Source organism: Falco peregrinus, chromosome 1, assembly GCF_023634155.1.
Source record: "Falco peregrinus isolate bFalPer1 chromosome 1, bFalPer1.pri, whole genome shotgun sequence".
Lineage (NCBI taxonomy): Eukaryota > Metazoa > Chordata > Aves > Falconiformes > Falconidae > Falco > Falco peregrinus.
Window position 1 is genome coordinate 15398941 of NC_073721.1, and position 26826 is coordinate 15425766.

A 26826-nucleotide genomic window follows, 5' to 3' on the forward strand; every position below is an offset into this window, starting at 1 on the left:
AGATGTGTGTATAATTAGGCTGGTGCAACCTCTAAATTAATTTGATGTCCCTACAGCTATAAAATATGTTTAAAAGGGTAGTGACTGTTGTAAAAATTTAAGAAAATAAACTGTAGTGGTGTAGCTATTGCCCATGCAAAATAGTAGGACTAATCTAGATGACTAGCATTCAAAGTACAAAACTCTGTATGGCTCCACCTAACACCATTACTTTGGTTCCTCTCCTGGATGTGCTATCAAAAAACTTTTCTGTCTCTGTCTTGATTTCGGCTGGGACAGAGTTAATTTTCTTCTCAGTAGCTGCTGCAGTGCTGTGTTTTGGATTTGGTGTGAGAACAATATTAATAACACACGGATGTTTTTGGTTGTTGCTAAGTAATGCTTATACTAAGTCAAGGACTTTTCAGTTTCCCAGGCTTTGCCAGTGAGAAGGCTTTATCTCAACCCACCAGTTTTCTCACCTTTACTCTTCTGATCCTCTCCCCCATCTCACTGTGGGGGGAGTGAGTGAGTGGCTGCATGGGGCTTGGTTGCCAGCTAAGGTTAAACTGGACATGGGGGAAGCTTCTAGCAGCTTCTCACAGAAGCCACCCCTGTAGCCCCCTGCTACCAAAACTTTGCAAAGCAAACTCAATACAATTTAATTTCACTAAATATAACTAACTGCTTCAATACAGAAAGCAATTTTTGTTTGGCCTTTTTGCTATCCTCTACCTTACTTCCACTCCCCACCCTAGAAAAGACCATGTGGATGTCATGTGGTCAAACCTAAAAAAGTACTGTCAGTGGCTAAATTGAATTTATGTGGAGATATTAATCAGAACCTGTCATTGAAACAGATGGGAGTAGATGAGGTTAGACTAAAAATGGAGAAAAATAAGAACAGAGAGAATTAAGAAGATGAAAAATAGTGGTATTAAAAGGAAAAAAATAGAGAAATAACTTTAGTAAATTTGGTAAAAAAGCTCATGTAGGATATCAGGTTAGCAATTAGCATGGAAGAAACAGAAAAAAATAAAAGAAAAATAATTTACAGATGATGGGCTTTCAATGCAAGTTCAGTAGTTAGATAAGCAGTAATCAGGCAAGTCTGAAAACAGCCCCATGTTCCATTGCACATGAGCCACTGTCAGACCTCTGTCACTAGTCAACAGCTGTGCCTGGATAAATGACCACTTGTTCTGCTTTGCAGCCAGCACTGTCCCTGCGAGCCTGTGCAGATTAAGCCCCCTGAACTTTGGAGAAGGAGGGGAGGGGTTAGTGTTAGCCTAGGAGAGAGAGTTTTGCCATATTTATTTGCTGTTCTCTCATTCTAGAATATATTGCAGATTATCAGAGATGGCTGTTGCACACACATATAAGAATAATTTAGGGGGAATCATTCACAAAGACTAGATTTAGCTTCAGGATCCTTTTCTCCCCCTAGCTTCCTGCAGAATCAAGAGAACGCGTTTTCTCTGGGGCAACTCAGAGCACCTACAATAGCTCCTGTTGAAACACTTCTGAGGATTTTAGGACTTCCCACTGGCTGTGGAAAAATTCTAAGGCAAATAAGCTCCTTAGGCTTTTGCAACTATCCTCCTGTGCAGCCTGGTTTAAAAACAAGGAGCAGTGAATCAGTCACAAACAGATTTTGGAGTCAGTTCTATGATTTTCAAGGCTCACAGAATGCCACAATTCCTCCATTGACTAAGCACTCAGGGGCACTGCAGACGTACAGGAACTTGAAATCTGTAAGGACTGCCATAGTATCAATAAATAACTTACTGCAAGGCTGCCGTATATTCAGAACACAAGTAAAGGTGATAGGATGTCACTCAGAGCAGAACATGGTTTAATTAAAATGCTTGTGGATGTTATTAACAAAACAGTGCTATAAAATAATGGTCACTTGATTGCCTGCTCATGTAGTCTCTCTATCCAATCTGCCTGTATCTGGGTGCTAAGTAGACATAAATTCCTACCACAGCAAAAACATGTAAAACACACCTCTTAATTGCTGTTTCTAATGCATTTCCTTGTGAGATTCTAATTGTGGCTCACATAGTTAAATAATCATAGATCTGAAGAGGTTGTAGTAAGTGACTATAAGTCAAGTGAGAGAAATTTAAGACTAGTCTCAGTCTGCATGCAGACTCTGAGCCATGGAGAGGGAATGTCTGCGTGTTTCTCCTCTCATTCATTTAACATAATTTTCCTTCTTTTTCCTTAGCAGTTAATTAGCTGTGTTCATGGTAGCAGTGGGGAATAAGACAATGGTGTCTTTCCTATCTTGCCATGTCACCTCAGTCATAACAGATCTTGATGGTACAAAAGCTGGCAGGCAGCAACATTAATCTAGAACGACCATCTTCTGTGCCTCTACAAAAAGCTTGAGGCCTATAATTGTAAGAGAACTAGATCAGTAGATGACATGGAGGACTAGTCACTTAGACTTCCTTTATTAACTACATATATTACCTCCTTCTTAGCTGTCTTTTTGAAGGCTTTTGACGTCATCTATTGAAAGGATGTAGTATTATGAGGAAAAGCCTTTGTGGAAAGGGAAAGGGCAGTAGAAAAGACTCAAGAAGGTACTGTAATGGAAAGCTAGCAGAAATGTGTCTTGTTCCAATGGAAGTGGGAAACACTGAAGAGAGAACGTATCACTGTGGGCTGCTTAAGCAAGTAAAATATGAACCACACTGGAAACAGAAAACTAGGAGGGCCACCAGAACAGGCTTTTATATTCCAAGTTTAGTGCACGTGAGAAAAACAGGGACAGCATGAGGATACAATAAAACAGTTCCCAAGAGGTTAAAGATAACATGGGGAGGCTATGTTCTAAGTCCTGGAGGTACAATGATGAAAAAGCACTTGACCAAGAAAATACTAATTGTAATTAATTTGTAATAAGAAGATGAATTTTGAGATCGGTTCTTTTTCCCACTAAAACTAGTTGGACTTTTGCCATGAAGTTTATTGGGAAAGGGATTAAACTTTGAATAATGGTTTGGTTAAGAAATCATTGATGTAATTGTGAACTGTTGGAAAAAAGTAACTAATGAAATATCATCGCTACAACAAATGCATCCAAGGTGTCCCTTCGGGTATTTATAGAACTGATGGAACAACTAGTTGCCAAAAGAAACACCACAGAGAATTGAGGAAATATCAGGAGACTAATGTCACAAGTCTTTAAAAATTGAATTAAGAGTAACTATGGAAACTATTGTCTTATGGGCATGGCTCTAAATTGAAATAAATACTATAAATATTAAAGCAGAAGGGGAAAATGTATTCATATGGAGGTGAATAGTATAATGAGAGCCAGATATGACACAGGTGTACCACAATAAACTAGATCCAGGCAAATCAGAACATTTATCCCTTCACTTCTTTTTAAGACGAAGGAAGAAGAGTAGTAGAGTACAGAATAGCATCAAGACTCTACAAAGACATCAGATGCTCTGCCACATACTGTCTTAAGGGAATTACCCAAACGAGTCAGCTTGGGCTAAAATTCACTTCAAGGTATCACAGGCTGGCCACTGAACTGTAGAAAAAAAGTAAATCTGAATAGCAGGCAGCAATGCCAAGGATAAGCAGTAGTATCCTTTAAAGGTCAAGATGTGGTCCAATATCTGGAGGATAAAGCACTAATTAAATGCGAAAATTATTACTAAGGTAGGAAGACTGATTAACAGCACAGAAGAGAGAAGAAATACAGAAGGTTCTAGTTGTTCTCCAGGGATACTGTGGATCTAATAAAGTGAGGCTAAACTTAAAAGCAAATTAATAAATGATAATGCTAAGCATTAACAGTACTTTGTGCCCATTAAGCAACAAATAAATTTTATGAGGTTAAAAATACATGATTTTTGTCTAGGAAAGAATTTTTCTTTAAGTGCTTATTCAGGCTTTATAAAGCTGATCAGAAAACTGGCATTCAGAAAGCAGCAACATAAATAGCATTAATAAAATGATAATTTGCCTGATAACTTTCTGTTTATCTGAGAGGAACATTTTCTTTTAATTGGTTCTGTTGCTCAGAGTAGGTTGGGAGTTGCACACCCAGATGATTTGGTTGGAAGGCTCCGTACTCTAAAGTGTTTGTTACTGAATGAGGACGGCATGGTGGTGGTTGGTAAGGAAAGAAGGCTCAGATACCAGGGCGTTTCCTTGATTGTGCTTGGGCAGACCAAAGACCTAGCTAGGCCAGTAAAGTCTCCTTAAGCAGTGGCTGAAAATGGATGTTTACAGAAAATGAAGAGCAGAAGAAGCTCATGTAATTGTCTTTGATAACTCTTCCCCAGAATCTAGTGATTTTCAGCTTAGGGACTGTGTGGGTTTAGTAACTCCAAAGGATTTCTTTTCCATGAACCTTTGCAGCCTCTCCTTGAACCAATGAAAACTTTTAGCATGGACACCGTCCTTTGGCCTTACAACTTTAACATAAAAATGCTTGAAGTTCCACCTTCCTCTGTTTGTTTTGAAGCTGGGTGCTATTAATTGCAACTGACACCCTCTAGATTCTTGTACTGGGAGACTTGGCAGTCAGACATCAGCTCCCCTGTTTGTGCTACTCATGCTTTAGTGTATCTACCACATATTCCCTTGGTTGCCTTTTTCACAGACTGATTGTCTGTTTACCTGAGTAGCAGGCTAGCTTCTTCTCCCCATACAGAAGCCGTTTTCATATCATACTATACAAAAAACTACAGATTCATGAGTAGGTCCTCTGACACCAGAAGTCAAAGATTACTTCAGAATTGTATCTTTGATGTTTTAAAGTATGCTTTATGATCTTGCAAGAAAAGCCTGAATGCATGAACTGAATGCAACTGCTGAAATGAAGTCTTCCTAACAGGGAAGGAGGGACGTTTTGAGAGTATGAACTATGGCATACTTCTCACTGGAGAGTTTCCAGAAACAGCGAGGGCTTCCCAGCATTGCAAGAAACATCAAAGCAGAAAACAGCAGACAGACCCCTCTCCAAGAGAGCTGCATCTTCACTGCTGGACTTAGTGTCAGGATGCCTGGCTGTGGTTGTTACCTTTGGAGAGAGTGGCAAAAAGAGGGAGAGAAACTCACTCCAGAGCTAAGACTAAGCACTGCTACTCTGCTTTGGATTTTCCTAGGGAAAAAAGGGGGACCTCTGCCATCATCCTCCTTGTTTGAGCATTTGAGGAGTCTCTTACTTTGCTATCTGAGAAAGAACAAAGAGGTTCCCAGTGAGATACCGTGCTTAGTGCTCTAAATTGTCATACATCAGTGTCTGTCTCTGTAGAAAAGAAGCTGTGTTGAACTGCACATTAACTGTACGTAGTTGCGGCTTTCACTTAGGGTCTTAAATCTTATTTTTTGTCTTTCTGTCACCAGTGTGTGGATTTTACTTCAGTCCTATGGTATTTCAAGAATATCTTGCATACAATCCTTGGGAAGTATGTGCCTTCGCATGCTTGAAACTCTTGACATGTCCACTAAAGACAAAGAATGACTGTGAAATGGCAAAGCATTTTTCTCCATGAAAATTCAGGAGTTAGCTGCTAAGCTTAGTCAATGCTTCTTTTAGTACTGACTCAAAATGCTGGATACTGGTTTTGAACCTTCTGTTTATCTATCCTTTAATATTTTGCTTTTCTCCTCAAAAGTGATATATTGATAGAAAAAAAAAAGGCTGTCTCTATTTCCCCCCTTTTCTTTTTGTTTTCTTTCCTGAAAACTATATCTGTAGCCTTTCTGCCTTCTGCTTGCACAGTTCACTGAGCAATAACACAAGACTTTTTTATTCCCAAGTGGGAAAGAAGAGCTGGAACTCTTGAGTCTTGCTGAAGTCTGAGAAAGGAGGTTTCTTTTGTAACTTGTAAATAAACCCCTGCTACTTCGAAATATAAAAGTGTTTTCAAATAGGAAGAATGGGGCTGCCTTAGAGCTCTGTTCTGTGCTCTGCTGTTACATGGAGCAGTTTCCCCAAAATGGAGTGCAATGCAGCCAGGACAGAACTTTGGAATGGTGCGTGGGTTTGCGTTTGGGATAGAGAGGAGCACACAGCACCTTTTCTGCTTGATTTTATGGCTTGAATGAGGTTGTGGCTTTTAGGAAAGAAGCCACAGACCTCTCCAGCTGGCTGGCAGCCTCTCTGACTGTCTGCTGCAGGGTAGTAGCCCTGCAGCATGATCTTGGTGACCTACCTGGGAGGCTGTGAGTGCCAGGTTAAGGCACGAGAGCCAAGATTATTGAACCTAGCCAGGTGTGTGTCACAGCTCATGTTTCCTAGTACACATACTGTGCTAGAAAATACTGTTTCTTTCTCCTTATGTAAGGTTGCAGGAACAACAGACACACTTTTGTTGAACTACGGAAATTGGTAATAACCTATTTATCTAAATGTTGAAAGTACGAAAGGTTGCTGTTGTGGCAAATTCTGTGCAAGCTTTTGCAGTGCTTAAACACATGATGCTGTTCAGTCTCTAACGTTGTGCTGCCATTGCCAGACTTCCTATTACATAATGTTGACCCATATTTGTGTTATGTGACATTTTTTGCTAAACACTGTCAGGGATAATCCGTCACAGAGTAAACTTTCTGATGATACTCTGAGATTCTTTCATCCTTTAGCACAAACGTAATTTGTGCCTCAGACAATGCTATTCCTTGTTTAATACAAGCAGAGTACTGTTCTTACAGGTAAGAAAACCACCAAGAGAGTATCGGATGCTTTGAGCCTGAAATACCTAGGACTAAATTCACTGCCAAGTGATCGTACAGAATCACATCTGGGAATAATTTGAGCCTTAAAAAAAGTTGAGCCCTAGAGCAGGTGATGGGAGTAGCAATAGGCTGAAAGAGGCATGAAGTCTGGAGTGTGACTCTGCAAAATGCTGTCTCAGGCAGGTCCAGCTTGTTTCATGCTTCAGAAAAGCAGAGCTGGGGAAAAGGTTTCTCTGCTCTACTTTTCCACTGGAGTCTGTCAGTATTTGTAGACTAAACCATTCTTTTCCTAAAAAAAAAAAAAAAAAAAATTAAAAAAAGGGGTTTTTTGTTTTTAAATGATGTGTGGGAGAAATAGCTACAGCTTAGCCAGAGGTTATTGCTATAAGGCAGCTGAGAAATGAGGGGCACTGAAGGAATGGGAACACCCCTAAAGCTGTCTGCTTTCAAAGAGCTATGCAAAATCCATCCATTCTTAAAAACCTGATTTCAGTTGCATAGAATAAAAAGTAGAGTGAAAGGTGTATAAAATAGAGGCAGAGAGAATAAAACAGGAATTCTCTCAGTGTTCAAGAACAGGGTCTGCTTCAAATGGACTTTACATAATGTTGTAGCAAAGAAGTAACACGATTGTGTGAGCTGCCGAAGCGTCTGCCACATTGTGGAAAGGAATGAATGTGGAACGTAAGCCTGAGAGACTAAATACACTGTCTTCAGAGAAAGAAATTTTCCAGCCTTACACAGGAGATGGCTGTGTGCTAAGAACAGTTGCAATACCAAGTAGAAAGGTTTTGCTTCTGAGCAAGGAATGAATGCTTGTCAGAGCCAAAATTAAAACCTGATGAATGCAGTCTCACCCACTTTCATTTCTTCCCTCTTAGATTCTGCATTTGTCCTCATTCTGTCTGTGCATTCATTCATATATTCCTCTCCCTTCCCACCTCCCCATTGACTCACACTCTCCCTCCCTGTTTGTTATCGCTTCCTTTTAATTTTCTCTTCCTTTAGGTTTCCTTCCCACTCATTCCTCTGCCTGACCCCTCTGTGCACATTTTCCTTCATGGTGAAAAAACAGCAGAGAGGCAAAGAGGAAGAAAACATAGAAGGGAGGGGGCAAAGAATAGATGGTTCAGGAAGGGTGCTCAGCATTGCACTTTCTCTGCATGCTGTGCTACAGATTTTTGGAGCTGTCATAGGAGTCAGGGCTCCTAAAACTGGTTCCTTTCTCCCAGGCAGCAGTACTTGTCAGTGGCTTTGTGAAAGGTAACGTCAGAGCTCATTTCCTCAGATTAGTGTCCCTAGAAACGATCATAAAGAAAGGAATAATCCCAAAATCCTGTGGAAAGCCACTTCTGAGTGACAAACATCTGGCTGTGTGGGAAGCTTGCTACTGCGTCGGATCAGTGAGGACTGGGAGGAGACTGGGTGGTCTTTGGGCTCCGAAATGGGAGCTTTAGGGATTCTTTGGACTTGCTGGCATGCAATGCTGACTGAGAAATATCATGGCCTCAAGCTTGTCAGGGGCCTGTGTGTAACGAACTGTTGTTTCTCAAAGCAGCCGGTGACGGTGTCTCCAAATCACTGGCCCAACGGTGCCAATTTCAGTTTAGTGAAACGACAAAGAAGTGCCAGGAATGTGTACTGTCATGTGTGGTGGGAAATGGGCTGAGACGACTTTATCTGGGTGATCCCACCCCAGCCCATGAGCCTGACTCCAAAGGCGGTCTGTAGCACGGAGCAGGCGCTGCCCTCCCGTGGCCCACGGGCTGCGCCTGTCCCCGGCCTGCGGGAAGGAGGGCGCCCTGCCCTCGCACCCACCGGTGCTGGGCTGCTGCACAGCTTTTAATCCATTCTCCCATTTCTCTTTGTTTCAGTTTTCTCCTCTTCTGGCCCCGTTCTTGTTCCTGAAACTGCTAACTGAGATAGAATTGTTTCCCCACCCCTGATTAAAGTAAAAAATATCTTCCTTTTCAGAGAAGCTGGGCAGAAATAGGGCCGGTACACTGCGGGTTATCGCTCTTTCCTACAAAAAGCGCAGGACGGAGGCGTGCAGGGCAGGTAACCAGGAACGACTCGTTCCTGCACCCTGTCCTGCTATCCATAACCCTCTGCCAGCTTCTCCTGCTCTATCAGTGTAACGGCGGCCAACGTTTCTTTCTTCAAATTCTTGCATAACTGAAGGATCAAAGCGCAGGCAGGCAGCCCTTGCAGTTTGGCGTGATTTACGAGCAGCGGTTGCGGTGCGCCGTGTGCTTAGGGAAGGGGAAAATCAGTAGCGGCGGGTCGGTGGGGCGTGTGCGCCGCTGCGGCTCCCCTGGGCTCGGGGGTAACCTCGGAACAAAGCGCCGAGCGGCGGCGGGCGGCCCGGTGCAGGCTCCGCGCGGGGCCGGCACCCCGCGCCCCCGAGCCGGCGGGTTTCAGCCGCCCGGCCCCGCCGCCCCCGCGCTGGGCCGCGCGCCTCCCGCCGCCCGCTGCTAACGGCCGCAGCGTGCCCGGGGGGGGGGGGGCAGGGGGGCTCGGTGGGCCGCGGCGCCGCGCTTCCCGCCGCCGTTACATAAGGCGGGCTGGGGGAAGGGAGCGTTCCGCTGCGGCGGCGGCCCCTTTAAACGCGGGGCCTGGGGTGCGATGAGCGCGCGCCTCTCTGCTGCCCCCTCCCCGCCTCACTGCAGTGACAAATCCGCTCCCCGCCCGCCTCCGCCGAGCCCAGCCGAGCCGGGCGGCGCCGGGAAGCGCCGGGAAGCGCTGCCACGCGGCTCTGCACCGCCCGCCCGCCGCGGAGCCGGCCAGCCCCAGCCCCAGCCCCGGCGGCGCGACAGCAGGCAGCGGCGAGGGGCGCGATGGAGGCTCCGCGCCTGGCGCACACCATGAGCAGCCCCACTAGCCCCTGCGAGGAGGTGATCAAGAACCTGAGCCTGGAGGCGATTCAGCTCTGCGATAGGGACGGTAAGTCCGGGCTCGGCGCGGCTAATCCCTGCAGACGCAAAATGCCGCTGCCCTCACGGATGCTAATGCAAATTAATCCCCGCGGCGTATGGTCCTTTGTTATGCCCCATGTATCTGCAGGTGCAAGTGTTCCCCACCCCTCCCGCCACCGCCACCACCCTCCTGCCACTGAGAACAAAAGGAAAAAGCGAAGGTTGCACCTTGCTGGAGGGAAGGGAGGGAAACCCGCCGCTCCCTCAGCCATCCCTGGCGTTGCAGTGCCTTTACCCCTGGGCGAGCCCGCTGCGCAGCCCTGCCCCTGCCAGGAATGGGCGCCGGGGTTTGTGCCCGGAGAGGCAATGAGAGGGAGCTGGAGCAGGCGCTGCAGAGTCCGGGTCTAGAGACGGGGTCGTGGCCCTGGTGGGTGTTTTGTTATCCGCGATCTCCAGACTCCTTTGTATTGCAGGGCAGTTCTTGTGCTTAGAATACACAGACGAACCCGCTGGCTGGCGTGGGCTAACGGCGAAACTTGTTGCCGTTCGCTTGTGCGAGCCGTAAGGCGGGGAGCGGGCCGGCGCTGGGGCTCGCGGGCACCGCGCTTCAGCACCGCGGACAGCACCGCGGCGGGGCCGGCCGCGCCGGGGGGCCGCACGCCCCAGGGAAACCGCAGTGCCCTGGGGACGGCGGCAGTCCTCCTCCCGGAAGGCATGGCTGGACCGTCGAACAGATTAAGTTTGGGCTTAGAGTTGGAGGTGCGAATATTTAAGATTGTCTGGGTCGAAGCAGCCAGAGAAATGGCAAGGGGGTGGTGAGGGACTGCCACAACAACTGTACGTGCTTAAAGCAACACTGAAAGCTGACTGTGGTAGAAGGGAGTAATACCGTTTATGCCCAACTGGGACTGATAAAACCGAACAGAGAAACTGCTGGTCAAACAATGAAAAAATATTTTCCTGTAGAGTGCCATATAGTTTGCGTTCATATACCAGGTTATTCTTATCTTCTGATCTGACATTGAATTATCAAAAATAACTTCTCATTTTTTGATGTAAAATATGCTTCGGGTGTACAATATATGTTAACTGGCAAATAGCTGAGGAATGGAGATACTGTGTCAGTGAATGGTACGGCTGAATTAATGAAGCTATTTCTTTGTTGTGAGTGTATTTTTGGAGCACAACTGTGATAGGTGATGGTTACAGAAAGAGTCAGTCCAGCTTTCTCAGCTCTATTTTTACAAATTACTTGTGATGAAATACTTTGCTTTTTTGACCTAGGCAGACTTAATATTTTAAATGCTGGATTTTTGGAAGCCCTTTGTTTTTCTTGACATAGTCAAGAAATTCACAACACATTATAAAGTCTTTCCAGTAATTATTTCTATAGCTGCATTGGAAATTCTTTGATTGGTTCTTTTTAATGTTTCAATTGATGTTTATAATATGCACTTCCATCCACTCATGCCTAACTCACTGCATAGAGAAACTGAACTATGTTTATAGTAAAGGCTAGACCATTCTTTTGTTGAAATACTTTCCCACATATATTTATTTTCATTAATACTAGAAAAAATTGAAAATAGATAAATTATGCAATCTTTCATATTTTTCTGCGCCAGTTAATTTAGTGAAGTACTCAGTGTTGATCATTGCAGACTCTATTTTATTCAACATACTGTAGTTAAGGACTGCTTGATTTTTATGGAATACTGTCATACAGACAAGCAAATGGAAAAAATGTACAATTTTAATTTTAACTCCCTTTTGAAAAGGCTCCATGGGAAAAAGACAACTTTCCTGTAGATCTGTCTTTGCAAACTAATCTTCATCAAGTAAGCCACTGTCATACAGGGTTATTACTTCCTACAGTATCTGGTTGAGTTTCTGAAGGAAGCATCTATGTTGGGCATGTAAAACATGCAACGTGGTGCCTAATTTGGCACAAGACTGCACTTGAGCTTACTTCGGTATTTCCTACAGGTGGCACTTACGTATCAAAAAGCTTGTTTTAATGGGAACATAAAAACAAGCAGGCAAAGGTTAAGGCATTAATCTTTCTAGGTAAGCATGCAAATGTATATGCAACATATTTAGATTCTTAATTGTGTTATGTGGGTTTAATTAGTGCATTTATATTATAGTTACTTGCAAATTATTTTAGTGTATCCTTGTAAAAGACGTAGTTCTCAAGGTGATATATTGGCATCACTGAGGTTAATCAAAGTTTTGTGATAACTATCAATATATTACCCGTAGTGAATTAAAAATATGCTAGCTTTTCATATTCTGAAAATGTCCTTGATCTCTAAGCTGTAGTAACTATAAAGGCAACCAATGAAATGATAACATTACATATCCAACTATGATAAATTCTGCTGCACTTAGCTGGGAATTGCAGGCAGTCCTGCGGTATAAACATAAGAAATAACAATGTTTTTATGCAGATAACAAAATATTTTTTGTGTTTTCCAAGATAAGGGAACTAATATTGAAACCAAGAAAACTGGGTTATACCTCCTATGGAGGTATATGCAGGAGCCAGAAATCCAGGAACTGGAGTGAGCCATTAATAATATTACAACAATGCATATATTCTTAGATTTTTTTTTCTGTTTTTCTCAGTGTTTTTTTGCAAGCATTGTTATTTCTTTTAGTGAATCAAGACCGTTTAGGAAACTTACAAATGTCAAATACAAGAAAACAAATGTATTCATTTCGGAGATTTTTATTATATTTTTTTTAAAGAAAAACACCTGGTAAGATTTGGTTTAAAGTGAGTGCAACATTATAAAGCCAATTATCAGCTCTTATTTTCATCATTCTCTGTTATTTACAAATGCATCTTGTGTTGTTTTTTCTTATTATTTTGTGTGAGTCTACTAGCCTAGCTTAGTATTAGTCTATCACGTAGTGTAACATGTAGTTCCTTAGAACTCTGCTGATCTCCCTTTGTGGATAGGAAAAAGCATACCATTTGTTATTCTCCTTTGCTGTATTTGAACATTGCAGCCATATTTCTGTAGACATAGACCAGGAAAGGATGTTTAATCTGTGCTAAAAATTCTGGTGACCTTTTCATAAAATTTGTATTAGCCCTATCGAGGGATTAAACCTTTAGTAGATGGATGCCCTTTGTGTCACGAGCAGGCCAATTCTATGAACATATATCTAACTTCAGAATATCATAAGCCTTTGAGAAAACTGCTTTTCACAGACTTGGTAGAACAGTCTTAGATTTTAAATGCTGAATTTCCTGAAGCTCCAGGCTGTGGTTGTGCAGCGCTCCCCCTACAGATACTGTGCTTTGGCTATGGGGTCCTGCCGGAGGAAGAGCTGTGGCGCTGGCATCGGTTTTCTGTGCTCTTACAGCTGGCAGCCGGACAGCAGCAGAAACGCAAAAAGGAGAAAAGCAAAGCAACACACCTTCAGCGAGCATGTTGGAACTTGGGAGGCACTGACTGGGGAGAGGGTGAAGAAAACTGACCCTAATAGAGGGCGCTAATAGAGACTGAGGCAGTAGCTTGTCAAGGGTGGAAGCACAGAAAAGACTTAGGAGCCTGGGGATGTTTGTGAGGATTAGATTTAAATGGGAAGGGAGGGGTGGGCAAAATGACTCTGCATGAGAACAGGAGAAGGCGGTGAAGAAGCAAGGGAAGTAATTCAAGTTCAGGCAGGGTGCTCAAGGAAGTAAAACAGAAAAAATATGAGGTGGCGTTCACCCAGATTAGATGAATTGGGTGAATGAGGATGGAATGAGAATTAGGGATCCGTGAAGAGTAAACCTGGAGACCTGTCTGCAAAGAAGAGACAGAAAGTAGAAGAATGTGGAGGGAGGAACTGGGCAGTTTGCACTACAGAGGTTAGGAGTAAAGGAATGGAGCTAGGACTTGCTGAGCAAAGAGACTGGGACTGAAAGGACAGCCTTAGGGATGAAGAACAGGACTTCTGAAGCACAACTGGGGAGTAGAAGGAGTGGGACAGAAACAAGTTCAAGGAACAGGGCAGAACTGGCCGTGTTTTGGTGTGGCAGGCAGAGAGAGGTCAGTGTGTATCAGCACATACCATCTTCCAAAGCCCCACATGACCCTAGGATACCAAATTCTCCTTTGTTCGTTTGCCAGAATGAATGGTACCATGGTATCAGGGCTTCAGGGGTACTGAGAGTCCACAGCTGCCACTGACTTCAATGAGAGCAGGACTTTGAAAATACAAAGCAGCGTGCTAAGTGACTTGAGAAAAGAAATGTTAGCCATCTTAAATAGGCACTGAAAGTTAGTAACGGTCTTTTAACTTCTCTGTGCCTCGGTTTTCCATGTGTAAGCTGGAAGCAGTAGTATTGTCTCTCTTCACAGAGTTGTTTTCAAAATAAACTAATGAATGTTTTTTAGGCAGCCAGGCACTGTAGTAGCTTTGAAAACCCATGAGGTGCATGGCAAAGCCCATGATGAAATCCATAATTTTGTCTTCAGAGCAGAATATGAATAATATGTAGCAAATAAGTCCTGGGACTACATACTGAACAATAGTGAATAGCTGTTACAAGAAAAATAGTTCATTATGTATGCTGAATGAGTCAGAATTTATGGGGAAAAAATAGTATGTAATCACAAGTAAAAGACTACATCACAATCTGAACAAACAAAGGAGCCATTTTAAGGTTATTCAAGTAAGCTTCATTCTGGTATTTTCTAACTATTGATGGCTTGAACTGTACAATTTCACTAAAGTGCTTTTAAAGTGTTTTCTGTGTTCACGTCATATATTTGAAGATGATATTTGGATATCAGGATCAGAACTGGAATTAGTGTCTTGGCCAGTTTCAGTTGCATAAATCAATTTCACCACCTTCCAAACACTTGACGCCATCAAAATTGTTTAGTCAAACAAGCTTGTATAAAAGCATGACATCATACAAGCTAAGATGTCAGTTCTGTCTTGTGTAAACAACTTGCATCTTTGACAGGACACAAAATTCAGAGGTATGTTTTTTGTTGCTTTTATACCTCTCCCCAGCCGAAAGTTTGGACATTTAAATCTGCTCTCTTCAAAATACTAACTGTATCACTTTTCTAGGGTTTGAAGTATGGTATGGGCAATAAGAAATTTATTTCTTCCATAAAGTTTCACCTAGCCTGGCTGAACTTAAAAATAGTAAAATTATTTTTTTGTGGCAAGCAATAATGCTGCTTTCAGGTAGGAGCTAAAATCCTCTACATAGCTTCAAAAGCTCTCTTGTTGCAAAGAAAAATACTACTTATAGTTTTAGCTTTATATTCTTTCCAGAGACTAAGATTTTCACATGTAATATCGCTTACTCTTAGGACACAGGAAAATACTAACGGAGCCAAGCAACTATTTTAAAGTCTTCACAAGTGATCTTTAGAGTTGTGGAAGAGATGAAAACTAATGATTTGCTTATGTCTTTCACTTCATCTCACCATTGCAAGTATTTCACCCTGTCTTGTTTTATATCATAAGCAATAATGCCACTAATAACTAGTGTTTATTAGTGTTATTAGTGTCACTAATAACTTTGCTAGAAACTGACTATTCAACATCACTGTGTCAAGAAATGTAGTCACCCCATTTTTCCTTTACATTATTTAATTTTTAAGAGTTGTTTTCCTTCCTTCTTCCTCCCTTTTCACCTCCTTTTAGAGCTTTTTACCACTCATATCTGTGCAATTAATTATTGACTGTTTTGACTGGCAATGATCAAGTTTTATATGATTAGCTATGTCAGTTTTGCCTGGTATTCTATTTGTGCCCCAATTGATTCAATTATTCTTCACTGAAAATTTTCTAGGTCCTTTATAAAGCAACTGAAATACTTGATGTGTAATTGTGCCACATTCACATACAGAAGCACTGTTCTCTGCTGAAACTAGATGCTGATATTGCTAGGTTGAAACTCAAATATATAATATGTGTTTTGTAGTTGAAATTTCTACTTGTTATAATTAAGGCTTTTTAAACAGTACCATATCCCATGTATGTCCCTCCTTCTTTGTGTCAGATTGTATTTCCCATATTCATTCTTTTGTTTATTCTGTAACAGAATCCATTTTATCATTTTCTGCTTATGTTGCTAAGCCATCTTGTGCTTGCAGCTCCCTCATTTTTAATGTTGTCTGCAATACAGAAATGTGATCTCTCTTTCCAGACCATTCATAAAGATGCTTATTTAGCCTTGAACTAGCCACTGGTTCTGTGATAGCCCAGCAGACACCTGAACCCCTTAGCTGTTTTGCCATGTATCAGTCTCATCTCTGCCAGCCAGTGTTGAGCCCTGCAGATCAGTAGTTCTTAATAAATACAATGGTAGGAGGAATCATTTAGGAAAGACTAATTGCACACTCTCCTGTATCTGAGAGGCAGGAATGCCAAGCCAGCCCTTCACTTAAAATTTCATGTATCTTCTGCAAATCTCAAAGACAAAACCTGTTTTTCTTGAGTAAGAGTTAAGCCATTAGTAACCTCCTCATCTGTTTCATCTTCCATCTTAAACTAGATGTAGCAATTTTCTCCTCAGTCTACTAATCTGATGGCGCTGCCCGCTCTGGTAAGCTGTGTTCTGAGCTCGCTTCTCTGAATTCGCTATTTACCCGGCAGTTATGCCTGTATAATCTAGATCTGAGTCTGCCCTATGGGCCAGTTCAGCTTTTGCAGCAGCTTTCCAGTGAGGTCTCTGGTCCCAGAGCCATAGCTTCTAGAACAAGCAGAATATCGCTTTTGTCGTGTAAGGGGAGGGAAGGAGAGACTGTATCACGTTCTTATTTAGAGTTCTCTAGTATTTCATCCATCATTTTTGAATGGGTTCCAGTCAGGCATTGTTGGGTTCAATTGTCTCCAAAGGCTTGCTGAAGCTTATCTTCCTGACCTTGGGTTTTCCTTCTGGGACTTCTCTGCCTCATTAATTTTCCATTTTCCCCCTCCAAAATCTAGAAGGATCTCCTCCTTCACCCATTCTCTGTAATTTCCTCCACTCCTCATATTCATGGCCTATATATAACATGATTGGAGGCCCCAGCTTTTCTGAATAAGGTAGCTCTCAGTTCCCTTTGTGCTGCTGAAGTAGTGCCACCATCTTTAACCACAGCTGAGGAGGTAATCTTTAGAAGTCCTTACAGTTTGAGTTTGTTTTTCTTAGTCCACTTGGTACAGTAATTACGCCTGCTATGCTGCTGGCATGCATAGCCTTATGTGCTTTATATGACCTGGAAAGCTATATTTAATTCTGGTTGAACACAGCCCAGAATCATCCACTGTTTTCTTTTCTCTTTCGATAGAAGTTTTAACCATTTTACTTGCATGCTACTTTCTTCAAAAATTTATAAACATGTCTGAAAAAATAGTACTAACATTGCCAATACATCATACATGTATAAAATATGTCACTGTTATAGGAAAGTATGAACAAATAGAATGCTTATAATGTTGGAACTAACGAAAGCTCAGTGGAGCATCCTTTATTTGACCTTGAAAAATGTTACCTTCAGCACAGGTGGTTTGGTTAGAATTCATTGTAGTGTTTGTAGCTGTATCAGTTTTCACAGTGGTGTTTGTGGTTGAATCATTAATCAGTTTTATTTTATTGTTTTCACAGAGTGTTCTTGTTTTATTTGTGCTTGAATGAACAAGCTGTTTTGCATGGATGTTTTCAAAAACAATGATTAGCTATACTGTTTTTATAATCTAACAATAGTTTCTCTGAGCCTTGACAGTTCTAGCTGCTACCAAAGAGGGGAAACTTTAAAACTAGTTTGGTGTTACTCTTTCATTCCTACAGAGTGACAGGAAGTATTACCAGTTTCACTCTTTCTTAGTTCCAAGGAATGGCATCTGGAGTTTATTTCTCCAATACTGTTAAGTCAGACACAGCTGGCAGCTCTGGGAGGAGAAGAGTTTGAGGAATCCCCATGTTTAAGCTTTGTGTATCAATGCACTCTCATTAGGAGAATTCTGCAGTTTGCCATTGTTAGAAGAATCCCATAAATTTATTGCCTGAGCTGTTCCATTGGCTTCAATAAGACTTTGTGTAAAAACAAATTTGCATTTGTCACACAGCATAATTAAGGACTTACAACTACTGTATTTTCCTAACTTTTGTTGTGTGTATTCTGTCTCATTTCATACAGATAGGCATCTAATTTCAGACCTCTCTCTTTAAGTTGCAGTTTGTCTGGATTTCATCTCTATCTTTAGTTCTGGGCTAGAAATAACATTTTAAAAATATTATTCCAGGAGTTTTTTTCAGTTCACTTCTATGTGTACTCATAGCTGAAGGCATATGGACTTCAAAATCAGTAGGATAAAAAAGATTTTAAAAGGCTCTTTCAATCTTGGCCAGCCATGATTACTAATATATAAGTATCAGTGGAGTGATTCATGTGGTGTCATCGGTGCTTTTATTCCAACTTATGTAAAGGGAAATTATACATATGTTTATATAAACTAAGGGATAAAATTAAGAATGGAGTGTGCAGCAGATTGTATTTTAATGCTACTAAGGTACATCTGGTGACATAGAGTAAATATTATGCACTTACATTTTTATGATGGAATTTATGCTGGTATATTAATATAAATGCCCTGTAGTAAACATGTGGTTTTCAGAGTGCTAATGTTTCTGATTAATTTCTAGCCTTTACACTTTCAGTGTAATTTCAAGGCATATGTCTAATCACAGGAATTGAAAATGCCTAAACGTATCTGCTCACTGAATGCATTACACCACAGAGGAGTTCTGTCCCTCGTGTGGGGAACATACTGAAATTTTAGCCACTGTTAACCTGTGCTCTGATGACACAGCTGCCACGTTACCCTTCATGAAAGGACAGATTTGAGCAGTAAGAGTTCACACACAGTTTATGGGATTTTCTCACCTCTGCCCACGTATGGAGGTTACTTTCTCTTCCCCCAGGTATATTTCGTTGTTTCCTTTGTCTGTGAATTGCTTTGTACCATGCTTTGGAACCTCGACCCATTGAATATGTTGCTTCTGTACTTCACTTTGTCTCTCTGTCTAGGTAGCATGGAGTTCTTAAATCATATTTGATTTACAGGGATCTGAGTATAACAGCTTTTCTGGAGTACGGGAGTTTAATTTCAAGTTTCATGACACATTAGGTAGCCAGCTGCCCCAGCATGACCTGTGTCGTAGGAACATGTCTAGTATTCTGCTTTCTCATAACTGTACAACTGCAGGGAAGACAGAATTAGGTTCTGTATGTGAAGAATAAAGTACTGATTCTCCTCTTCCTATTTTTGTATGTTCTGTAATGCTCAGCTGGTTTCTGGGTTGCTTCCTTGAGCAAACTGTCAGCAAACCACCAAGGTTGTCTGGTGAGGCTGTCAGCCCTAATACAAGTGTGCAATGCTTAAGACGGAAGCCATACCATGAAACTAAATTCTTCAGTATATCTTACTATGCTTGTTATATTTAGCTCATATAGTAGGAGCGTGAGTTGGAAGGCATTGCTTGAGATGCTTTTAAATGCCATAAATCCAAAAGGTGAAAAACGAATCTAAATATGAATTCTTATTTAAGTAACGTACCCAAGAGGACTTGGTTGGCTTAGTGAATTTGTAGTAGGTTTTGCAGCTATTCATCTACAGGTAATAGTTCAATTTTGCCTTACCATGATTGTGATGGATCACTTGCTATGATCCAATGATTCTTTGATAGCCTGAATAGTAAGACTACAGAAGACTTTATAACAGGAACTATTTAAAGTATCCAACTGAGCTGTGCTTTTTAAAAAAATAGTTCTGGAACTATTGAGGACCATGGTGTTCTTGTGGATTTTAATATGATAGTTCAGAATTGTTATAAGTTTCTTTTAAGCTAATTACATCAAAACTTCAGTTTGAGTTTTCTCCTCTTCATTAGACAAACTTCATATGGAGAATTTACATGAAAGGTCTGTTAGAAATGCCATCAGGACAAGAAAATTCTGAGCTGGAGTCAAGACTTCTAATAAACCCACACAACCTATATGTTATACTGGGTCTGAGTGAGGGATGAATTCTAACATGGTGAAAACGCTGCTTAAAAATTTCCTTTGACTACAGTATTTATAGTTGTGTCATTTGTATGTTTTAGTATTAGTGAGAAGCTTGAACTCATTGTAGCCTTTCCCTTGATAGGGAGTATTTAACAGTGTCCTCTCATTTCTGCCTGCTTGCCTCCCTTAATGAAACTGGCAGCAACCAAAGTTATCTATGCATGCTCTCCTCTTTTTAACAGTCAGCCAGTGGCAGACCTGCTTCCAAAGACCTTTACTACGTTTGGTTGCCCTAGGAAACCAGCTAAAAATGAAACAAAACAGAACTCCAGCCTTTGCCAAAAAAAGACTCTCGGAACCCCTATATCCTTTTTTGTCAGGGCCTGAAAAAAAGTCTGAAACCTGCATAAAAATTAAATTTTAAAAAATAGTGCAAGTTACAGAGTAGAATTTCCTGAACTATTGTGAATATGTAATACATTTCAAATCACAGTTAAAAAGAACAAACTGGGGTAAAACAGAGCCAGACCCTATTCCTTACAAGGGATCTGTGTGAAAAGCACACAGCAATTACCAGTGCACTGAACTAAAATGCTCATTCATCCTGCAGAGTGCCAGGGTATATCCAGTGAGTTACAAAAGCCTACTCATGCTGAGCACCCTACTTTCTCAAGCAAAATGCTTGGTAAGATTGTGGTCTCCAGCCCTGAGATCTCTCTGCTGCCCTTCAAGGGACACGTTTTGCCTTTTTCTCTGGGCTTCCCTTTGCTTGAAAGAAAAATGGTTCTTAAACGAAAATCCTTGTGTGATCAATGCAGTTGCAGTTTTCAGGCAAGCTGGCAGGTCAAATTAAAGCTCATGTGAGTACAAGGCTGCCTCTGCTTGCTAGGTTTGAACTCACATGACATAACTTGAAGCAGAGAACGCATTTTTGGTTTTGGTTAAGACACAGCTGCAAGAAATGCACAAGTTGTTGCCAGTCAAATAAGAATGAGGTAAACAAGCATAAGCATGAGTATAAGCATAGTGATAAACTGAAATGAAAGTGTTTGTCCATCTCTCTTGTTTAGTACACGTGAAATTATAGATCATGAAAGGCCGCTTACTTCTCTAATATACGGTTAATATTAAAAGCACTAAAAGATTAAGGCCGATGCTTTGCTCTCAGTTACATTGTGTTACATGAAGAGCATTGGAGCAATTAGGCCAGTGACCCAGAGCAGTGTAACTTGGATCGGAGTCTGGCCCCAAGCAACTTGTCCAGGGTCATACAGTCAGTGCCTTCACCTATGAGATCTATTTTCTTTTGTTGTTAGTCTTGGAGACGTAGGCAGTTCCACAGTCTCAGAGGCAGCTGTACTTGTTTATTCATCAGTAGAGAAAAACCTCATGCCGTAAGAAGCTCCAGATCTCTTCCTGCTCAAAAATCTGCCCCTTTAGTAATCAACAGGGTGGAAGTCTGCTGAAAAACGTCACTCCCTGTTTTCCAGGAAAACAGTACTTGAGGTAGCATCCTTCCAAAAATACACCACAAAATGGGTCTGAGGGCAGTCTGAAGTATGGTCAGAATTTCATAAGGATGCATAGATACCTGCCAATGCAGGCTTCTCCTGCTAAATGAATTAAGAATATGTAATAAATTGATCTGCTTTTACAGTAGAGTTTCTGATGTAGTTACTTGCTTTCCAAATCTGGAATTCCGTATAAATGAAGATATGTAATATACACAAATTCTAGTATATATCAATGGCTGTGAAGTTTATTTTAATTTTTAAATGACGTTTAAATTAAGCTAAAAGATGGTTTAGAGCCTTTTACATCCCTTATTAGCTTCTTTCCCTTTCAGCAGCTGAGAAATGCTCGTTGTAATTAAAATTTGTTTTCAAACTGCTTCTTGTAGTCAACACATGCTGAGAAGATCCACTTACCACCCATGTACCTAAGCTTGCTGTGCTGAACCAAATGGGAGCACTACTTTAATTAGTAGTAAATACTGTGGTGGCTTGGTGTGTGTGGTCTACGATAGTGTCCTGTTTGATTTCAAGAAGGTACAATTGCACTAGCCTAGCCGTGACGGTCAGAGGCATGAAAACCGATGGTATGTCAGTAGGAGTTGCAGTGCAGCTGTAGCTATTTTTGCCACACTGCAATTCTCAATCCAGAGAAGGTTGCAGAGAAGTTTGTTTAGCTTCAACGTGACAAGGTACAGTAAAAAATAAATCCACGTCTTTAGTATAAACAGTGTAAGAGAATTCAGTGGGAACAGTATATTGGTATACATTTTTTTGTATATATGAGTCACCCAGCAGACAGGATGAGGAGCAAGATGCTGACGTTTGGTGGTGGTATTTGCACTCAGTGTCAGCTTATCAGTTTGCTTGGTTTTGATATTCGTGTGTCATAAAAGGAGATCCCATCACTTCTCCTCAGCTCTCTACCACAATGATTTGGGAACACGGTAGGATCAGTACATCTGCACACCTTAGATAAAGGGAAATGTAGGCATGATGGCATGTCAGTTTAGTCTGGGCTACGTGGTTTTTTTGTTGTCTTACAGTTTTCCTGGTCCTTAGTAAAGGAATGTGTACCTACATGATTATTCGCAACCTTACAGTTGCATGTGTTTATCTGATAACAAAAACCTCTTTTTTTCACAATTTCTCCATGTATTTTTTAACACATTTAACATTGAATCTTTTTGCACGTGTGTATAGCTTAATATTTTACTGAGTTAACGCTCCTCAACTTATGTGTAATAAAAATGTGAAAAGGAAAGAGGAAAAACTGGGCAATGGTGGCCCAGCCTTGTGGAACACCAAGTACTTTATAGAAGCATCCAGTTTTCATTGAAATATTCTTGCAAAACATATCCATAAGGAGTAAGGGAAACTCTAGAAAGGTGTGATTTTTATCAACAGAGATTTGCATCTATTTCCATTTTAGTACTCAGTCTATCAGAAGGGGTTTCTGGTGGCTATTGACATTCTAAAAATGTGGTTTAGTTTTGAATGACTAAAGTATAACTATTAAATACTTCCAAGACATCAGAATACCCAGTAAGAATTTAATCTTAGTGAAAGAAAGAATAAGGTCAGCCTTGCCGTATTAGCCATTTATCAGACTTTCAGTCAGGTTTTATCTTTTGCTTTGGGTCTGTGAAACTCATGTGTGCCTCCACTTTTGGCCATAGGTATGAATTGTTACATTTATGTGGTCAAGTTTTCAGCAACTCTCAAGTAACACAGCTTAAATCTCGTTGATTTCTGTAAGACTTCTAAATCATTTAGGTCCTTCTGAAGATGTTACCAAATGTTACTTAAATTTTTGCTTCAGGTAAGGATGGGTCTAAAATCAAAGGAAGAGTTGGCACTGAATTGGAACAATTGGCTGATAACAGCAGAGGACAGCTCACAGTGATATATCTGAATTTCCTTTATGGTAATAACAAAAGAGGAAACAGTTATTTTGAGAAATTGGTTTAATGATGCAATTTAATGCATTATGTATTTTAAAGGAAAATTAATTAAATCACAGTTATTGAATAATTTAGCTATAATTGCAGTTTTCAAGATACAAATTCATCCACATTCAAAATTAAATGGTCCTTAGATGTTTGATCCTATTAGTGCTTTCAGAAAAAATATTGCGGGGATAAGTGAAAAACTGAAGTATTTGACACAGAAATTCAGAGAAATTGTTCTTGAAAAGTTTATCCCTTTTAAAGCATCGGTCCAAAGGATATTTCTAAGTCAGTGAGCTGTAGATGTCTTTGCTATAAGAGTTCAGAAATTGGCTGCATTTTAATACTTACTTTTTTTCCCCACGTTCTTTTTTTTTTTTTTAGTTCTCTTTGTCAGGAATCTTGCAAATTATCAGAGGTTGCTGTAGTATCATAAGAATCATAAGAATCGACAAATGTAATTTAGGAAATAATTACAGAGGGTAACTTCAGCTAGCTCTTAACTTCTATGACCTCCCTCTCTAGTCAGTGAAAAGAATTAGACTCCTCCAGGGCAAAGGTAAACGTGAGAGCTAACTGTAGGTACTTGGATTATCCGGTCTGGGAAACTGCCTTTCTTCACTCAATGGAAAGTGACCCTGAAGAGACTCACTGCCCAAGGATAATGCTGGCCTTTGTTAGTAATTTATTTTTTTCTTAGCATAGTAAGAGTATTAGTGGTTTCCACAGTAGTGCATCTTACCAGTATTGCACATGAACGTCATTGTAAGTCGTATATATATGTGCAAAAAAAAAAAATCTTTTGGACAGCAGCCTTTGCTTTTGAATTAGAGTATGCATCTCTTGTAGAAAGTTTATTTCAGGTATAATTCCATAGACATCTGTGATCTTAGCACAGGAGTGAATGTTGTTCCTGCTTTTTTCTTGTTACGCTACCTACTGTCATTTTTGAGAAGCAAAGAAAAGTTTGAGTTTTATTATCTTTAACTTTGAAGGAGTACATATGGCCCAACAAATCCATTCTTGAGAATTTTGTCTTTAAGCCAAAATTTATATTCCACAGAAATATTATAATGGGACCGTTTGATTTCTGCGTGCTATAGTAACCGTCTCTGTATGGAGACACTTAATTTCCTGTTGAACCTGTTGTTGCATTCAGTGTCTACTGAGAGAATGCTTGAGCTGTAAACCAAAGCCCTACGGTTCTGATGGCAGAATCATATTCTAAAATATACCATTGTAATGCTTTATTTGTTACTTCTAGCTGTCAGGTTTGCCACACTTGCATTGTGCATTCCCATTGGTGTTAGTGGAAAACATACTTACACACATTTGAGGAAACCAAGCCCCTGACGTGCCATCTGCACAAGATCTCAAACTACATGATAGTCAAGTGCTTTTGCTAAGGGCAAATGAGCATCTCAGTTGAGTTAGTGGTCGAGCAACTGGCAAAACTGCAAGACTGTGCTGAATGCTCTTCTTTCATTATGCACTGTCCTTCAGTTGCTGTCCTACACGTCCTGTCAGGTAGCAACAGAGTCTCTGAGCCATCTTTGTGAAACGAGAGGCTGCTTGCCGAACAAGGTTTCAGTCCCGCAGCTGACAGCAGGCAGTGAAAAATGAGCCTTGGGAGAGAGTGGGGTGCCGCTCGGTGAGAACCAAGAGCCTGCACGTTTGTTGCTGTCAGTGGTGGGATTGAGATATTGGACTGCTCCTGATTTGAATCATGGGACCACTTGTAGAGTACATTTGTTCTCCATGTGAGATGGAGGAAGAATTGAGTCCTTTGTAAGAGGCTGAGAGAAATTCTTCAATGCAGAAACTAGACAATCTGGAGATTGCTCAGTGTTTTATGTAGGTGCAGGTTTGGGGTACCCTCTCTGCTGAAGAAGATGGCTGTACTAAAGGCACAATTGTGCTCACAGGGTCTAGTTGTGTTCTCTTCATTTTGCAATGGGGAATATTCCTGCTGAACTCAATGGTGTAGACTAGTAGGAAACAGCAAAATTAAGCCTTGAGTTAAAATCAAGCAGCAAGAGAATCTGAATGCGTATGAACATTTCAAAAAGATCCAGCAAATATAGATATACATATTGTAGTTATAAAGAAGTGATGCTTTCTTTTCAAAACTGTCTTTTTTTTTTTTTTTTTTAATTTTGGTTAGAGTGCACAATATCTTACTAGAAAATGCACAACTGGTATCAGCCATGGGGAGGAAAAGAGGAGAAGATTTAGAGGGGTTTATCCCTCTAACAGGATTTATAGAGCCAAGCTTTCTCTCTTTATCTAATGTAGGAACTGGTTTTACAAGGTTACTTATTTAGAACATTTTCTTAAATATGCTTATATAAGTATAAAAAAATCTGTATTGGGAGTTAGTTTACCAGAATTCTGGGGGAGAGGAGAGAGAGACGTTGAAAAGTCTGAGTCTACTCACTCGGGTTTTGTTCATGAAAAGAAGCAGGAATAAAGCATAAATGTTAGTTATGTGGTTATGGTTAGCAGGTTGAACTTTGAAGTAGAATAGCTATCTTTCAGAAGTGCCACTTACATGGCCTAACAAATACCAGTCTTGATTTGATAGTTTTATAAATGTTGTTGTATTTGTATTTCCTCTGTGTGGTTTCATTGACTGCCTTGAACAAGGTGTTCTGGTGAACATTGAAATCCTTGATATTCAGGTTAATTATTTGCTTGATTGGGACATATTATCCTGATCCTGTAAAACAGTTTTATATAGCTAGCAGCTGGAAAGGGACCCACTCATTCCAGAGCTCAGGAGAAAAATATGATAGTGTATTGTTGCTTAGTTAAATTTAAGGTATGCAGCTAATACGTGATTTCTTGGCACTTCCCTGTCATTTTTGATGGTTACACAGAAAGAATTCTCTTTCCTGTTGAATTTTTGAGAAAACAAAATACCTCCACAGTAAGTCAGAGATTTCAGTCTGAATTATAGCACTCAAATATTTCCAGTCTGTATCAGTTTTCTAGAATTGTAAACTTAGTATTTTGGTTATATAGAGCTGAAATATAACCAATCAGCTGAATTATCAAGACAAAGAAAGGTAGAATTTTTTACATTTCAGAAGGTGTAAAGATGTCTTTGTTCATTATGTGGGAGCTATTGTTTCCAAATGAGTTCTTTTAAGTTGTATCAGTATCTAGTAAGAGGATTTCTTATGTGATGGTACCTGGGTGCTCTTCATGAAATTAATCCCCTCTCATCAAATATTTCTATTTCAAAAGGTCACAGCTAATGTATCTCATTGTATTGAAAATGTTAACTTGAGAAAAACACTTTCTGTTTTCTGCAGTGGATATATTTTTAAGATCTGAAAAAGGTGACATTTTTTTTAAAATGTGATTTGTGTTATAAGATTTTGTTTGTCTTTTGATGTGTCTATCACGTGTGCTACTGGTATCTGTGTATAAAGTAAACTTGATCTTTCAGGGTCTCAAAAATTGTTTTACCTCATAATTTATTCTGCTGTGTCTCTCATCCCCATCTTTTGATTTTCAGGTATCTTCCCAGAATGTATTAAGGACCCAGGGTTAGCTTTTAATTCTGTGCTGTGTGGGTACAGTCTCACCTTGCTTATTTTCTGGCTCACAAACCTTAGTTACGTTTCCCTTATCAAATTCCTAAGATTTCAAGGAGCTGACACTTCACAGAAGTAACTGCAGGGATTAATATCTTGTGTGTCTTTCTAAAGACAGTACAGTGCAGCACTTGCTGCGCTAT

At 40.6% G+C, this 26826-nt stretch overlaps 1 protein-coding gene across 4 annotated transcripts in view; it reads left to right on the forward strand.

Moving 5' to 3' along the window:
* PHYHIPL (phytanoyl-CoA 2-hydroxylase interacting protein like) overlaps nt 1-26826 on the forward strand; it is a 79615-nt gene that overhangs the window by 34067 nt on the left and 18722 nt on the right. The window contains exon 1 of one of the 4 annotated variants that reach the window (XM_005236859.3): nt 9246-9636. The exons of the other annotated variants lie outside the window; for them this stretch is intronic. Within the exon in view, the coding sequence (XP_005236916.1) occupies nt 9531-9636 (106 nt within the window). The 5' untranslated portion in view covers nt 9246-9530. Of the gene's footprint in view, nt 1-9245; nt 9637-26826 lie in introns of those variants that run through there. 4 annotated transcript variants of the gene reach the window in all.